This window comes from Spermophilus citellus (genome assembly GCF_964194105.1).
Source record: "Spermophilus citellus genome assembly, chromosome: 12".
NCBI lineage: Eukaryota > Metazoa > Chordata > Mammalia > Rodentia > Sciuridae > Spermophilus > Spermophilus citellus.
The window spans coordinates 91205030-91222479 of record NC_138198.1 but is presented as its reverse complement, the minus strand read 5'-3'; the positions used below and the strand labels follow the sequence as shown (position 1 = coordinate 91222479).

The following is a 17450-nucleotide window of genomic DNA, read 5'->3' as shown; positions in this document are numbered from 1 at the left end:
ATCTTGACCTTGGTGCTAAAAGAAAAACACTACAGTTAAATTTGAAGCTGATGCAGATTTCATAGGAAAAGAAAAGATTTTAGCCTCCAGTCTAAACTGTAATTTCTTATGTAAGAGAATCTTTTCAGAGTATGTCCAGTGTTTATAAAACACTATAAACATAAAATTTTTTATAAACACCTGAAATCATTTAATTTATTTTTTAAAGAAAAAAAATGAAGCATTTTAAATTAAGTCATATTTTTTATTGGTTCTGTGACCATGAAATGAATTTTCCATTTTTAGGATGTGTGTGGGATCCAGAGAACGTCATAATTGTTAGATGTGGCTTCGGCTTGTAATTTTCAAAAGGGAACTTTAATGGGGCATAAATTCAAGTGCTCCCACAGAATTAAATAAAGAATCTGCCTCGGATAGTTAGAATGCAGTGAGTCCTAGAAGAGACAGGCCTGTGTCTAACAGCCATCCCACCCAATAAGTAAAGGTAGTGATGAGCTTTCAAGTGAGGCTGGGGGACATCACCTGGGAAGAGGACAACTCCCACCCGGGTCCTTAGGAAGAGAAGGTGCTGGTGCAATGAAGAGTCAGAGAAGAGGTATCTTTCTTTCATCGTAAGTCTGCATAAGCTGGCGACTGGTGAATGAACCACCTCCTCAACCCAGCCACATGGTTACAGTCTGGAGGCTCCCTGGCTGTGCAGAGGTGTCGGCTCCTGTCTCCCGGCTCCTCAACTCTTCACTTTCCGCTCCAGCATCCTAAGTTGTGACATGTTTATGCTCCCTCCCCAGCAGATTTTGATGGGTTTTGTTTCTTCCTGTGAAAGTGAGAATGAATCTCGATCATGCTTGCCGTTTCCCATAGCGCAGCGTGCTGCAGCCCTGGCAGGTCTGCGTGGTTCTCCAGAACGCCTTCCCACTCACATCTTACACAGGGAAGCTAGGCTGCAGAGCCAGAGCACCCTTAGTGGCAGAGGAATTGTTTGAGCCCTGTTAATGTATTTGGTTCACCACTTTGTATCTATGGCTCTTTGGGATTACACGCTGGTCTCCTGTGTGCTTGCAACCGTTGTTTAATATAGATTTTTTTTTTTTAGAGAGAAAGCTCTGCCACTCACCTCTCTGTAGTATGAGAAGGTATTTCCTTCCTAACAGGAATGTCCTAGGGAAAAATAAACAGTTTCTGGTTCCAGGGGTAGAAGGGACACAGCCACTTGTATCCCCAGACCTGCTGGGGCAGATGGCAGGGTGAGGGATCATGCCCAGCTCACTAAGTGTTGGCATTGCCTCTTCAAAACTTTGCAAGGAGCCCCCAGACTGGAATACCTGACAATCCCCCTTAAGTGGATTATCCTTATTGATCCATGTATTTATTCTAAATACAGCCTCCATTTCATAACATTGTGGGCCTTTATTCATCATTTTAATTTCTAGGTATTGACTGATATGTCTAAGACATTTACCCAGATATACTCTATAAGTGACAGTCTTCAGAATCTTTCTTTCCCCACCCCCTCTCTCTTTAGAAAATGCCATTTTGGAGAGCAGTGATAGGAACACTTTATACTACATGAAACTGCATGAAATTCTAAAAATAAAATGACTGCCGGAGTGCTGTGGTCTATTCAGTGAATTGCAAATGGTTATCAAAACTGTAGGTTGCAGTTCTTCTAAAGGCATTTGGGCAGCAGTATTCTACCAGGGACCCCAAATGCCAGTGATTAGTGTCCTCCATCTCTGGTAACAGGAATAATTATATTCACCTGTGGTTGGTTTTTGCCATTAACAGTGATACCTGAGGCTGATGAAAGGAAATTTATAAAAGGGGCTCTAGGCTGCAAACCACTCGTGTCAACCAACATATACTGCAATATTGATGAGTTTGTTAACCTTTGTGATCGATGACAGTGATGCCCTATGGTGTATGAGACACAGGGCATAGGTACTGAGCTCTGAGATAAATTGGTAGCATATATTCCTTATTAGGAGGCTGGAAGTCCATCATAAATAAAGTTCCCTTGATGAAGCACATTGTGTTATTGGAGTTTGAGAAAAATAAGACTCAAAGGATGAATATAATGAACATAATACCAGATTGAAAAGGCCTAATCCAGAAGGTACTGGAAAACACTGATTTAACATAACAAGTTAGAGGTCCTGAGTGTGTCCCACAGGCTGAACAACTGATGGAAAAATGGAAGGAGTTACCATGTCTCCTAGGAGTCTTCATTTCCCATCTTAGTGGAATGAAGGAGAGAAATAGTCCACCATATTAGGAGATAAAGCATTACATGCAGGTAGTTGTGTCTGAGAGCCACATGTGGATTAGAATTCTCACTCTGCCTCTTAGCAGTTTTATACCTGGGGCAAAATATTTAACCTCCCTGAGTCAGTTCCTGTGGGGATAATAACTTCTTCACTGCATTATTGTATTATACAAAGTCTTGGCACTTTTCCCTGGCACTTGGTAAGCATTAAATAAAGAGTATCAATAATTTAATATAGGATGGGTTCCAGCATAGAGCCTGATAGAAAGTGATTTTTTAGAGGCCCTCTATCCTTCCTTGACTAAGAGATGGAGAGAAGAGGTCACCGTTTCAGATTCATAAGGCCCTAACAAGAGCCAGAAGCTTCTTAGAGATGAGCATATCCACCTACTTACTAGTGGATCAGCAGAGGCGTCCTTGACACTCAGACAGGGTCCTCTAGTCCTCACATCCCCCCCCTAAATTGTGGTAGTTTCATATTTGATAGATACTACAAAAACAGTTGATTTTCAAAAGAGAACCTTTTCATCTGACTTCTAAACTCTATTTGATAGCATAAGTGTTATGTTACTGTTACCTGGCCGCGATGTCATCATAAATTTTGTAATCATCACAAACCAAAAAAAAAAAAAAAAGAGCTACAGAACTGTTTGACATCCCGTGAATCCCATGACCTATAATCCTGTATTCAACTGGGGAGTTAGAGGATTTGAAGAGCTATAGGGTGCCTGAAGGCTTCAAACAAGTGTCAAGAAACTATTCCCAGGCAAAGCTGGATAGCCATGTTTAAAGCTGAGAAGTTACCAGGGTAACTTCATTCCTTGGGCATGGGTAACCCTGGACAAGTCCGTCACATAGTATTTGAGCCTCATGTGACTACCCAAGCTAAAAAAGCTCTATGAAAAAGTTTGTTTATAAGCTGAGGGAAGCAACTGTGAAGGCTGATTGTATTCCAAATTTTTATTTTTACTTTGTCTTTGGGCTCTTTCAAATATTAATATTTTAAAAAGGCACTAACAGGTTCTCTTAAATAAATATGGTGTATTAATATTCAAGTTTAGATACTGAAAAGATTAATGTGGAAGTGGTGGGGCCTGGCATGTGGCTTAGTGGTAGAGCACTTGCTTAGCGTGCAAGAGGCCCTGGGTTCAATTCCCCAGCACTGCAAAGGGGGAAAAAAAAAAGGTACAAAAGCAATTATTTACTTCTCAAAATAACTGCTCTACAAAAACATTCACTCAAGATCCCACTAATGAATGAGGTCTCGTAGGGCTTTTGACATTTAATTAATTTTAATTACAACTTTTGAAGAGTAGTCTGTAAGCAAGCCCTACCTGTGTTCCCTTTGTTAATTGAAATAAGGCCTCAATTATTATTGTGTTTTGGTAACTTCGAAATTAATTGCCTTCCGTTTCATGTAGGTTGCTTTTTTTTTTTTTTTGAAAGTGATAAAGTGTTGTATTATTTTTTTTTTTACATTTTTTTTATTGGTTGTTCACAACATTACAAAGCTCTTGACATATTATATTTCATACATTAGATTGACATGGGTTATGAACTCCCAATTTTACCCCAAAGAACCAACCCAGATGCCCTTCAATAGATGAATGGATAAAAAAAAGTGGCATCTATACACAATGGAGTACTATGCAGCAATAAAAAATGACAAAATCATAGAATTTTCAGGGAAATGGATGGCATTAGAGCAGATTATGCTTAGTGAAGCTAGCCAAACCCTAAAAAACAGATACCAAATGTCTTCTTTGATATAATGAGAGCAAGTATGAACAGAGCAGGGAGGAAGAGCAGGAAGAAAAGATTAATATTAAACAGAGAAATGAGATGGGAGGGAAAGGGAGAGAAAAGGGAAATTGCAAGGAAATGAAGGGAGACACTCATTGCTAAACAAAATTACATATAAGAGGTTGTGAGGGGAATGGGAAAATAAACAAGGAGAGAAATGAATTACAGTAGATGGGGTAGAGAGAGAAGATGGGAGGGGAGGGGAGGGGGGATAGTAGGGGATAGGAAATGTAGGTTGCTTTTAAATGAAACCTTCTTGGCCAAGCATTTTGTTTTCTTGGGTGTCCATGGAAAATCTCAATGACTCAAATGTTAATGAAGATAATTGTAATATTCTGTTGGATAAGTCTCATTTCAGATCTCCGCTTTTAGGATACAATACTATTTAAGTTGTCTGACGTGTCTTAAACTTTTATTATACTCTTTACTCAAGGAAAGTCTTTCCCCAAAGGTGTGTACTTTATCCAGAGTCCATGGAAGCACCCTAGGTTTTAATCAGGAGCTTTTTTTTTTTTTCAGAGCACTTGCCCTTCTTGCCAAAGACTAAGAGGCTCCTCCCCCAGTCTCCCTTGCCTGAGGCTTGAATATTGGAGGATTGGAGGGCTTTTCTGAAAAAGGTCTCTTAGGTCCTTGTTATCAATGTATAAAACTGAAAAAAGAAACATATTCATCTGACAATCAGGATTTTGACTGTAAATCGCACTTGACCTTACATAATGAATTAAATGGAGGTTCATTTCATTTGTTTGGCTGAAAATGCCCACTGATAGCTCTATGACAGGGTTGTGAACTCTGCATAAAAGCCTCTTTATTAATAAGATTTCTTAAGGCTGTAATGATTTTGTTATCTGGGAGAGAGGGAGGACGGGAAGAAATGTGAGACACAGGGCAGGGAGCATGCAGTGAAGGCAAAGTTACAAAGTTCAAGAAAGGATGATTACAAAACTCCTTTCTTTGAATTAACTGCATCCTGAATGTGGCTTTTTAGAAAAGAAAATTCATGATAAAGGTGAGTCCAGTTTTAGGTGAATCCAGTTTTTTTCTGAATCATCAATATGGAAACAAATGATCCATACCCCCACCTGAGTATTCCAAAGTCTCTTTAGTGATATCTCACAGTTCCAAGCAGCAGATCTTTGAGACAGGATACATTCCCCCAACCACCACCACCATGCCCACCAGGTGTGTGCTTTGGATCTTCCACTGTGAACTGTAAGGAAGTGTGTGAAGCAGAGGTCTCCAGATCCATTGTCTTCTATGGAGTTGAGCAAGAACTGCTCTAAAATTGATTTTTTTCCCCAAAAATAGATACCTGCAAGCCCCATTCTCACACTGAACTGTTTCATAAACACTTTGGTGTGTCTTTTATTTCATAGAAGTATCAGACAAAGATAGGTAACAGAAGAAAGAAATTAGTTTATAGGTGATATTTATAAAATACTCCAGTTACATATAGTGTAATGTAGTGTATGCAATTTTGTCCTGAAAACATGTACATTTTCTTTTCCAACCATGCAATAATTTGTTTTGTTGATTAAGAAATTCTTGGGCTGGGAGCTAGCTCGGTGTGAAACATTTACTGCCTAGCATGTGTGAGACCCTCGGTCTGATCCCCAGCACCACAAAAAAAGAGAAAGAGAAATTCTCATGTGTTGTTTTAAATGTGGATATTTAGAGTAAAGACTTTGTTTTCAGTTTTCACAAATTTTTGACCCTTTAATCTATGCTCAGGACCTTCCCAACTAAACCAAACCACAGGGAGTAGAGAGAGGAAAGGAAGGGCAAATGCCTATTCCAGCAGGCATGAAATCGAGTTAAACTTTCTGGACAGTCTTCTAAAAGTTAACAAAGTAGTCCCCTTCCATGATGTTTTTGATTTTGAACAGAGATTGGAATTGGGTTTGACTTCTTGCTGACCTTCTTTGGTTAGAAACCTGAAGCTTTCCAGCTGTGGGTTCTATTGGGTACATTTCACTTTTCCTTTAGTAGTTCTCTGGTAAGCTATCACTAGTTATTTTTCTAGCTTTATGTGGCCAGTGATGGCACAGCAAAGGCAGTGGGAACTGTGTGTTCTCCTCTCCTCAAATAAAAGTTGAGCTCGGGGTGCATGTAACTTAACCTCCAGGTTATGTGCATGCATATACATACCCAGTCACAATTTTTCAAGTTTCCTCCAAATTAAAAAAAAAATTTAATAAGCATACTTCCTTCCATCCAGTATCCCTTTCAAACAATTGTTGCACCCCTTCCTTTCTAACTAGTTCCAGAAAAGAGTAGACTGCCTCACTGACTCCACTCTCACCTCCTGTTCTAGCTTCAACTCACTGGAATCTGCCTTCTAGCTACCTCACATAATTCAAGCCTCATTTGCTAAGCTTTCCAGTGACCTGCTAACTTCCACTGTGGTGAACCTCTTCAGTGCTTCCCATGGCTTCCTGCCCTGTCTCCATCTTTACTTAGTTGTGCTCCCCCGCGTTTGGCTTCCTTCAGTCATGGTTATGCTCTGTGAGCAGTCAGATGCTGTCCCTTGTCTTTCCTCATCTTCTGCCCCTCCGCTGGGGTTCACCCTTCTTTGCCTCTTGTCTGGATCTCAGTGTCACCATGACTTTAGAGTCTATCTACCAGAACAAAATAAAACGAAAGCGGTATCTCCAAACTGAACTTCTCGATTTCTCCCAAGCCCTGTTTTCCCTTCTGAGTTTCTGTCTGATAAATGGCACCAGTGTCTGCCTTATCATCAAAGCTCCCAGGCCAGAGCATCATGCCGGTTTGTTCTTTCTTCCTCAAGACTTTCTCAGTAAAATTTCCTATGAATTTATTCTCTGCTACCTTGAGTAAATTCCTGGTGTTCCCATGGGCCCTTGCACATACTTTTGTTATTACCCTTAACAATCTGTATCTTAATTGTATTTGTCTCCCGCCATCACAGCTAATTCCACAAGTTGTTCGTTTTTGTATACTCAACACAAGCTCCCCGAGCATATGACAGGTGTTCAACATGCATTTGAACAAATAAGTAGGAAAACGAAGTTAATATAAATACACAGAGAAGGGCGGAGTGACAGCTGTGTCCTGCAGACTCTTGGGGACAGTGAAAGCAGGCGGTGCCTGTGGTCCCCCACTTTCTTCCCCCTTGGACAGTTTATTTAAGCCCCCGCTATTAGATTATTTCAGTGTGTTCAGTGGCAGTCCCTCAAATACGCCTCCCTAGCAATGTACTCTGTAGACTCAAGAACAGAACTCACCATTTCTCCCTTTTTATGAATTAGGTTTATTAACCCTAGGTTAGCAGTCTTGCTAGTGCATACCAGAGATGGTGTTATCATGCCCAGGTGTCATTTGATAAGAATTAAGTCATTGACATTTGAGAAAGGGAAACAACTTCTGTGCAGGAGCAAGGATCAGAGAATTACGCAGCTTCAAGCAGAGCTTTAAACCAGGGAACTGCTCACAAAACAAGGCTCTGGATGTGACAGGAGTCAACCCTCCATGCTGCCACTCAATCCATGTTGTGCTTATTGGTTCTGTCCGTGTGGTACTGGTGATTGAACCCAGAAACAGTCTACTTCTGAGCTATATCACCAGCCTCCCCACCCCCCACTGCCTTTTTTAAAAATTGCTTTTATTTTTTAAATACATGGCAGTGGAATACATCACAATTCTTGTTACACATATAGAACACCATTTTTTCATATCTCTGGTTATATATAAAGTATGTTGACACCAATTCATATCTTCATACATGTACTTCGGATGATGATGTCCATCACATTCCACCATCATTGCTAACCCTCTGCCCCCTCCCTCACTTCCCCTCCCACCCCTCTGTCCTATCTAGAGTTCGTCTGTTCCTCCCATGCTCCCCCTCCCTACCCCACTATGAGTCAGCCTCCTTATATCAGAGAAAACATTCGCCATTTGTTTTTGGGGGATAGGCTAACTTCACTTAGCATTCTCTTCTCCAACTGCATCTGTTTACCTGCAAATGCCATGACTTTGTTCTCTTTATGTATATATGCCATATTTTTTTAACCATTCATCTAATGAAGGGCATTTAGGTTGGTTCCACGGCTATTGTGAATTGTGCTGCTATAAACATTGATGTGGCTTTGTCCCTGTAGCATGCTGTCCTTTGTGTATAGACCAAGGAGAGGGATAGCTGGGACAAATGGTGGTTTCATCCCAAGTTTTCCAAGGAATCTCAATACTGCTTTCCATATTGGCTGCACCAATTTGAGACAGGCTTCCCTAAGTTGCCCAGGCTGGCCTCAAACTTGAGATCCTCCTGCCTTAGCCTCTCAAGCAGCTGGGGTTACAGGTGTATGCCACAACCTGGTTTGGCGCTGTCTTAAACAGTAAGACTTTGGTGCCACAGAGTTTCTCTGTGAACACCAAACTACTCATAGCCATAAGTGGTCTAGAGATAAGCAGAGGTCACCCATAATCTACACTGGGTGTAGATTAACACCCACCTCAAAATGATGCCAACCCCTCACTTAGTACTGGTATTATTCCTGAAAATTCAGATACCTCTCCCTCTCCATGAGTCACCGACTAAAGTTCAGTCTTCAGTACTACATTTAAAATAACAGAAAGGCTCTAATCCACCAGGCACAAAATAGTCTATTTTATCTTCATCTTGGAATGAATTTACTCTAGGGGCTGTGACAAATCAAAGCCAAATGTCCTAACTGGAGAACATAGGCATTGCCATTGCCATTCACTCCAAACTACATCCGAGTATGGAGGGGAGACGATGGTGGGCCATATGCCCAGGTCTGGGGCTCCTTTTTGTTCCCTAAGTTATCAGTGAATATGAGTGTCACAGAAACTAACCCCCACCTGAATGACTCGTCAATATCAATTTCCACATAAAAGTAAAAGTACCTTTTGTTGTAATTTTTTGTTGAAAAAAAAAAATGAACCTGTTAATCCATTAATCTCTGCCAGGCATCCTATGTGACATCCCCAACTCTGCTGTCCTCAGAACCACAATAAAGACAGTCCTTATTATTTTAGCCCTCAGGCTAATTATGTATATGTGGGGGGTGAGCAAGTGTGACAGCGTGTTCAGAAGTGGGGTCAGCCCTAGTGGCTGCAAGATGGTCCAGGACAGAACGTGTAACATTGGGCTGGGTGGTAGGAATGGGTGTTTAAGTCAGCGTGGGCAAAATACACTAAAGCAGAGAAAGAGGCAAAATAGCACAAGGTATGTTCTTAAGGAGAACTAGTGGGAGAGAGAGCAGGAAAGGTAGGTTGGAGCCAGACGGCAGAGGGGCTTGGGTGGAAGGCAGAAGAGTCTGGCCTTTATCCAGCAATGGGGGGAAGGGGGTGTCACTGGAGATGGGAACAACATGATGAAAGCCATATGCTGAGGCTTTTAGAAAGAATGTGCCAAAAGTGTAGCCCTTAAAAGTGAAATTGAATATGAGAGGAAACTAGAAATAGGGTGATTGACCTTTCCAGTCCTTTATTGTCAGATAAAATTCATTTACAGCATAACTACCTTCCTCTTGGATGTAAACTGTCCATGTTGAATCAAATAAAAAGCAAAGAATGATTACTGTTGTAAGGGTATAAGAGAAAGGAAATATAACTTCTGAACCCCAAAATGTATACATCCCACCAAAGCATATAATTCTTCCCATAAAATGCTGTGAAATATGATTTCACCGGAGCAGCCACATCTGCAGCACCAAGTTGAAAATACCAAAGCCCCCTGGAGGGGTCAACAGCTGTGCTCACCCACCCATGCCCACCCCTCCCACCTGCTGGTCCAGGACTGGTTTTGTGCCTCAACACAATGACACCTGAAATTCTTGTCATGGATGAGATGAATACCTTTAAATTTGTCTTTTTTTTAAACTACCATTTTTCCAAAGTGGGTTTCAAGTAAGCTTAATCCTTTCATTTTGAACTCATAATTGCACCCAAACTCCTTTCAGCCAGCCATGTGGCCACCCCAAAAGTTGCCCATGACTGGACATGGTGGTGCATGCCTATAATCCAGCAACTGGGGAGGCTGAGGCAAGAGGATCACAAGTTCAAGGCCAGACTCAGCAACTTAGTGAGGCCCTAATTAACTTAGAGAAACTCTGTCTCAAAATAAATAAATAAAATGGACTGGGGATATAGCTCAATGGTAAAGTGCCACTGGATTCAGTTCCCAGTATCCCCTCCCCCCCAAAAAAAAGTTGCCCATGTCCCAGATTCTGTTTAGAGTCTCAGCTGTAAACATTCCCAGTGGCCATAACTTTCTGTTCGCCACGTCCTGGAGCCTACAGTGGTGGGCCATATGCCCAGGTCTGGGGCTTCTTTTTGTTCCCTAAGTTATCGGTGAATATGGGTGTCACAGAAACTAGCCCCCACCTGAATGACTCATCAATATCAGTTTCCACATAAAAATAGAAAAGGCATTCTGTGGTATATGTTGAAAAGTAAAAATGCCTTTTGTTGTTATTTTTTGTTGAAAAAAAATGAACCTGTTAATCTGTTAATCTCTGCCTGGCATCCTGAGCAGCATCTTTGTGCCAGAGGTGATGGATCATCTCTGGGGGAGGTGTTTCTCTGTTTGAGAAATAGCCTTGTTTCTCAAACTTACTTTCCACCTCCCCCACATCATGAAAAGCCCCTGAGAAGCCCTCGGGACTGCCCGGCTCTGAATGAAGTGGCAGACCTTGGGTATCTGGGGCTGATTATACAAATAGGAAGACTGGATTTCCCTTACACCACATTCAACTACAAGTGGATTCTGTTCTGGGTGCCAAGACTTAAGCCAGCCAATTATTTTAAATTAAATTGCATATTATAATTGACATCTCAGCATATTATAATTGACATCCCAGGTAAGCAGTCCCTAATGAAATGTCATATTTAATGACTAATTCCAAAACTTAGAAAATTCCAAATTGAATTAAGCATTGACCTGTTTTCCTCAGTTCCATTCAACCCCAGTATTGAGATGTGATTGTTCGTTTTAATATTTAAGTGAGCAGAGCCCTTTGCTCACATCTCCCATATTGCCCTTTGCTCACATCTCCCATCCACCCAACCAAGGCCACCTGTTATAATGTTACACCAGTCCATCCTAGATTTGGTAGACACTCCTGAAAAAAGAGAAGAAACACAACTGGCTAAGGTACAGGTCACTAATAAGACAAAAGGAAGACGAACAATGCCCTCCAAAAGCCAGGGAGTGGGGTGACCCAGCCAGGCCTTCCATGTTCCAGGGTGAGCTGAGCTTTGAAGGGAAAGAAGACTTTGGGGAAAGGGTGCCCGAGCTGAACAGTCCTCCCTCATCTTGACACTAGCCTCGTTACCTCCAGGTTTTCTTTCTGCGCCCATTCACCTGCCACCTTTTTAAAAGCTTAAAAAGGAGAAGCATGCGGCTGTTAGGGAAGAATTGTGCTTCTCTGAATATTTTGCTTTAGCTTAAAGAGTTTCTCTATATGAAAAAGACTCCTCTTTACCAATGCAGGGGTCCCTAGTAAGAGGGCTGTGGGTCCTGCAGGTGGGAGCAGTGATCCTGGCCCCAGGAAGAAACACACTGGATGAGACTTTTTTTTTAAATTGCCTCCATTTCACTTTAGAATCAAGATTTGCTGGATTGCCCATGACCAAGTGACTTTCCTTAAAGGCTGGTTTTCTTTGGCAAGTGATTCAAGCCTGGGACACCAGTAGGAGGCCCAGTGTGCAGTTGGCGTAGGAGGTGGATGACGTGATGTCAATAGTGGGAGCCCGTTTCATTTCAGCGGAAGCAAACTCAACACCAAAGCTTGCTGTCGCAGTTTTGTGGTCTTTAGCACCCCACAGCCTCTGGGACAGAAAGAAGTTGAAGGCAAAGGTGAGAAAAGTGGTGGGAACATGGCCTAAAAACAGGCAGAGGCATTTCAAAGCACAGGATATTTGAGAGTCCAAATTGGCTGTTTTTACCTTTGGAGTTGACTAGAAGGACCAGGTGGAAACTGCCCCCTGCTGCCTGACATAGAGAACTACATACAAAACGCCCACCAGGTTAACAAGAACTGCATTGGGAAATGCCTACATGGGCTGGAAAGCTGCATAGGACAGCCAACTCACCGAAGACCTGAATGTCACAAGTCACCCAGATCCTCGCCAGTGTGAAATTTTATAAAAAGTTCTACTTTTTGGAATTGGAGTGCTACTCCATTGTACCCTCTGCAGCCTTGTTTCTCAAAGTGTATTTCCTGGTCCCGGAGCCTCCACTTCACCTAGCAGCTTATTAGAAATACAGACTCTCAGTCCCCACTGTGGGCCTCCTTAACAGAATCTGCATTTTGACAGGATTCCCCAGGTGATTCACATGGACATATACACTTGACACATTCCACTTGTCAGCCCCTACTAAACACATACACACGTGTGCCCACGCAACATAGCTTCAGGAGCTTTAATCCTAGAGAAAGTCCATCATTCCCAACCTGGGTCAAAGTGAGTTTCCTTTGTACAGTGAATAAACACATCTCCGGAAGAAAGTCTAATCCCCTACTAACGTGGGAACCACCTTCTCTCCTTATTTCCTAATACTTCTGCTGTACATCCTCACATTTCACTAGGTCTTTGACCAAAGGCACTGTAATTGCTGTGTTGCACATGATTTGCTATATTTCTGCAGCAGCTGATGTTTCGCCAAACAGGGTTCTTTCAAAATCAGTCGGTTCCCAGCAAGTATGTGACAGGTGTCTAGTTTTATCCCTGGCCGCTCTGTGTTTACCATCTTTCTTGTTTGCTCCCATCATATGTCTGTCTGTCTCTGTCTGTGTGTCTCTCTCTCTCTCTCTCTCTCTCTCTCACTTATACTCCTGCTGTTATTGCTTAAAGAGTAGCCACTTGACCCCACAGGATAGAGCTAGCCCCGGGGTCCTTGTCAGTCTGTTGCTAACCTGGAGTATTCTTTTTTACACCAGGTCAGGGAAGAATGCCGGCTCCTGAACGCCCCACCTGTTCCACCCCGAAGCACAAAGCCTTTGTCCACGAGTCCCTCCATCCCTCCTCGCACAGTCAAGCCAGCACGGCCACAGACTCGCTCTCCCAGCCCCACCTTGTCCTACTATTCTTCAGGGCTGCACAACATGTAAGTCTGGCTGCAAGGGCTCACGGCAACCTGATTTCTCCTCAGCCAGGAGAGTGTCCTCTAGCCAGGGCAGTGGGAAAGGAAATGGTTTTTATCATTTAAAGTAATTTTACTGAAAGAGCATGAAGGGGGGTGGCACTTGTTGTTTTTCACCTTGGACAGAAGAGCCAGTGTCTTGGGAAGAAAAGATGTCAGGGGTCTGTGAGAAATCAGTGTAAAAGCCTCTGGATTCTCTTGGAAACAGCGTGTAGAGGATGCCATCCATTCTCACAAGGCAGCACCTAGTTCTTTCCACTTTGACACAAGCAGACAGCACCTTCCACCAGGACCTCAAACTGAAAGGGTCCCCTTGGCTTTCTGCTCTAAATTCCCGTTGACACAGAAATGCCTCGTTGATCACTGCTGTTGAGTGGTCCTTCCCTCCTGTCTGGATCCTCCCCGTGCTGTGAGCTCAGTTCTCTTGGCAGCGCCGTCCATCCATTTTGGCAAATGCCAACATTTTATTTAAAAAAAAAAAAAAAAAGTCTTTCAGACTGTCAAGTTAAAATCTATTTCCATGTAACTCAACTGTTTCTTACATCTAGAGAAATAAAATAGGTCTGCCACACTTCTGTCTGTCAGCCCATGAAAATTTAAAGTCTCTATGATATAAGTCTTATCCCAAAGAGACAGCATGTTGGCTCTGTCTACCCATCTTCCAGCACACTCTAGTTTCACTGTCCCTCTTAAAATAGGGCCCCCAGGCTAAATGTGCCACCACATGTGTCCTTGAAGTTTAAAGTAACTCTCTTCCATATTTGTTGTTGTTGTTGTCCTTTGGACACTTAAATTCTTATGCTAATATAACTCAGTAGTATAGAAACCAAAGTGAGGAAAGCATATTATTGGAAATATGTCTTCCTGTGTCAGACTTTTGGGTGTAAATAGAGTCATGGGTGGTAGTGATGTGTTCTGTCATTGTCACACAAGGTTGGCAAGGATGAGACACCCATTACCACTCTTTCGCTCCCCTTTGCCCACCGCATATATCACTAATCAATTTTGACACCTGTTGGTGCAAAGCCCAAAACATGGTTTGGGAATTTTTTCTCATCATAAAGATCCAAGTATTTACTAACAAAGCTTTTCTTCTTAACTAAAAATTATTTTTGTTCCTATCTCCATGGTAGCATTTTAAATCATTACGTACATATCTATAATTATCAATATATGTCATTAAAGATTCTTTTAAAAAAAAAAGCTATGAGGTCAGCAGGTACTTCGTTGATTTCATGATAAGAAATATACTTTTTCCTAATTGTATTTTCTGCTCAGAAGTAACTTAACATCGGTGGAGAACAAAAGGCTTGAGATGTGGCTTTAAAAAAAAAAAAACTAATTTCCTTTTCTGTGTTTGTTTGCTTTTTTAAGCAGCTCTACTAAAAGTGACACAAGTCCTTCTGAAGGTGTTCCTGTCTCCTGCTATCCGTGCAACCGAGTGAAAGCTGATTCTGTGGACCTCAAATCCCCATTCGGAAGTCCTTCTGCGGAGGCCCTGTCCTCCCGGCTCTCGTGGCCTAATCATTATTCAGCCACATCAGAGAGCCAGACCAGGAGTGACTTCCTGCTGGACCCAAGCAGGAGTTACAGTTATCCCAGACAAAAGACACCAGGCACACCAAAGAGAAACTGCCCAGCACCTTTTGATTTTGATGGCTGTGAGCTCCTGAGCAGCAACCCCCCCAGCTCAGTCACTGCAGAATTCAGTAGCAATGTCTCTGCTTGTCCCAAGTCAGCTAGCTACTCTCTGGAGAGCACAGAGGAGAGTGCTCTTGCACCCGGCATAACCAAGCAGAGTATCTCCTGCCCTGCCTTACCCCCCAGGGCCCCAAAGCCAGTGGAACAGAAAGCCGTCCCTGAATCATCTCCTTTGCCTCTGAAAATCGATGGTGCTGAGGAGGACCCCGAGCGGGGGTCACCGGACCTCTCCGAGGACCAGTATTTTGTTAAAAAGGGCATGCAGGACATCTTTGCTGTCTCTTACCCTTTCTCATCTCCGCTTCACCTCCAGCTGGCCCCCAGGTCCTGTGGCGATGGTTCCCCGTGGCAGCCACCCTCGGACCTGTCGGGACTGTCTATAGAAGAAGTGTCCAAGTCCTTGCGGTTCATTGGTCTGTCCGAAGACGTCATATCCTTCTTTGTCACCGAAAAGATTGATGGGAATTTGCTTGTTCAACTAACGGAAGAAATTCTCTCAGAGGATTTCAAATTAAGCAAACTGCAGGTGAAGAAAATAATGCAATTCATTAATGGCTGGAGGCCCAAAATATAGCCAAATATCCCCAGCTAGCATGGGACAGAACTGATTGGCACGTGTGCCAGGAGGGGGTGGGCTGGGATACAGGTTTCATGTTTTTGCACTAAAAAACCTTCTCTGTAAATAGGGATAAGAGAAACTCTTACTATGCAGATTAAATTTTTGAATGGTGAACAGGCTATTTTGTACATCAATAAAGATGCTGTACAGAACACTTAGAGGTGTGCCTTGTACGTCCCTCAACACTCAGCAGCTGCTACCAGAACAAAGGCATATTCAGAGAACTCATTCTTACCCAGTCGGTTTATGCGAGAAGGTATGATATTTATTACAAAATAGCCAAAGCTGAAAGACATAAGAATCTTAAAAAAATAAATAAATAAACTTTTTTTAGCAATTCCCTTCTTTGGGGGAGTTGACTTTAGACAATTAACTATATTCTGTGCTCTGTTGTTTGGATTGCTTAGTGCTTATTGTTTTACTCTCGTGCCTGAAAATGTTAGTGATATGAAATGACACTTTACTGTTATGCTTGGTGGGGATCTTTTTATCTAGAAGCATTTTCCAAAAGTCATGTGCTGATAGGAGATAGATGATGTCCTTAGAAATAATACAAATCATGACCACAGTAATTGATCTGTAACTGCTGCTAATTTTTATTGAGCAGAGAAAAAAAAGACATATATATATGTGAGCCTATGTTTTAAACATAATTTTGAGTCTGATATTTCAGGTAACATCTGTTCGCATTCAAATAAATATCCATTGAGGTTTGAGGACCTTAAACAAAGTTGATTATCTTAGGAACGGTGGATGGGATGATTCCAAAGATTCTCCACACCCTAAATCTTGAAGCTCAGTCTTACTAGGCTTCATTGCTGAAAACTTTGAACAGACCCATGAAATATCTGTAATGAAGAAAAAGTGTGTTTTCAAGCCCATTACAGGGCCAATTCTTGCATATCCATGCTGGCATCCAGAGAAATGACAGTTTCTGTCAAATGATATAATTCTCAGCTTTGAGGGTCTTTTCCTGGGTGCCTGCCAATAATCGGTCCGAAAAGTACTTCTCAGAGTATGAGGTGTGTCAACACCCTTCTGAGAGCTCACAAATCAAACATACCATCCCTGTTATTCTATGCCCTGCATCTGTTGGGTAATTACTTTTAAAATATCAATAAGTATACCTGTTAATTTCATATACTTTTTCTTTTCTCTCTTCCAAAGAAAAAACTTAGTCACCATACTTTTGTTCCAAGAATTCCAGAAGTCGGACAATTTTTGCTAAACAGTGACTAACTATTCTAGAACATCATGGCTTCATCCCCATTCTTGACTTTTTGAAGGACCATTATTAACCTTAGAGAAGTTTGAGTCCTCTTATCAAGGCATCCAGACAGCCCCCAAGTCCGACCCTGGATCCTGAATGTGCAGACAGCCTTCGACAGGTGTGCGCTGTGGCCTCTCAGGTCCAGCAGATCAGTCACTAGGGTGTCATCATGCCTTGCAGGATTGGGTCATATTTTATTGTCTCCTCTTCCTATTTCCCAAAGTTAAAAAATAAATAAGTTAATTTAAAGACAAGACCCACCAGTCCGGGTTTTGTATTTCTGTGAAATATGTCTACTATTTCTTGGCATTAGTAAGATGTTTCTAATGCATCTGATGGTAGTAGTGAGGTGAATCGGTACCAAAACAGCCCTTCATTCCTAACATGCCTCCCAAAATGTAAATACTATACTCCAGGTAAAGAGAGTAACCTATAAACTGTCAAATCTGGAGCACCTCTTCCTAAGTAGCAGACAGATGTATGAAGAAGTTTCCCACGCCACACTCACGTGACCCACAAGACTGTTATTTAGAAAACATCCCTCTTAGGAAATTAACCTCTCAGAATTTCCCTTTAGGATAAAAACAGACAAGATGTGGTTGGAAAGCGGCGCGCTTTCATTGGTACACCCTTGCTCCCAACGGTTTTTCAGCATTCAGCACTT

At 42.1% G+C, this 17450-nt stretch overlaps 1 protein-coding gene across 2 annotated transcripts in view; it reads left to right on the top strand.

Moving 5' to 3' along the window:
- The window catches only part of GAREM1 (GRB2 associated regulator of MAPK1 subtype 1), a 186721-nt gene extending 169579 nt beyond the window's left edge, over window positions 1-17142 (top strand). Inside the window, exons 5-6 of one of the 2 annotated variants that reach the window (XM_081263351.1) lie at window positions 12994-13160; window positions 14574-17142. In XM_081263351.1, the coding sequence (XP_081119477.1) occupies window positions 12994-13160; window positions 14574-15471 (1065 nt within the window). In that variant the 3' untranslated portion in view covers window positions 15472-17142. Of the gene's footprint in view, window positions 1-12993; window positions 13161-14570 lie in introns of both variants that reach the window. The other variant, XM_081263350.1, reaches the window with a different exon arrangement.
- Window positions 17143-17450: the final 308 nt, after the last annotated feature.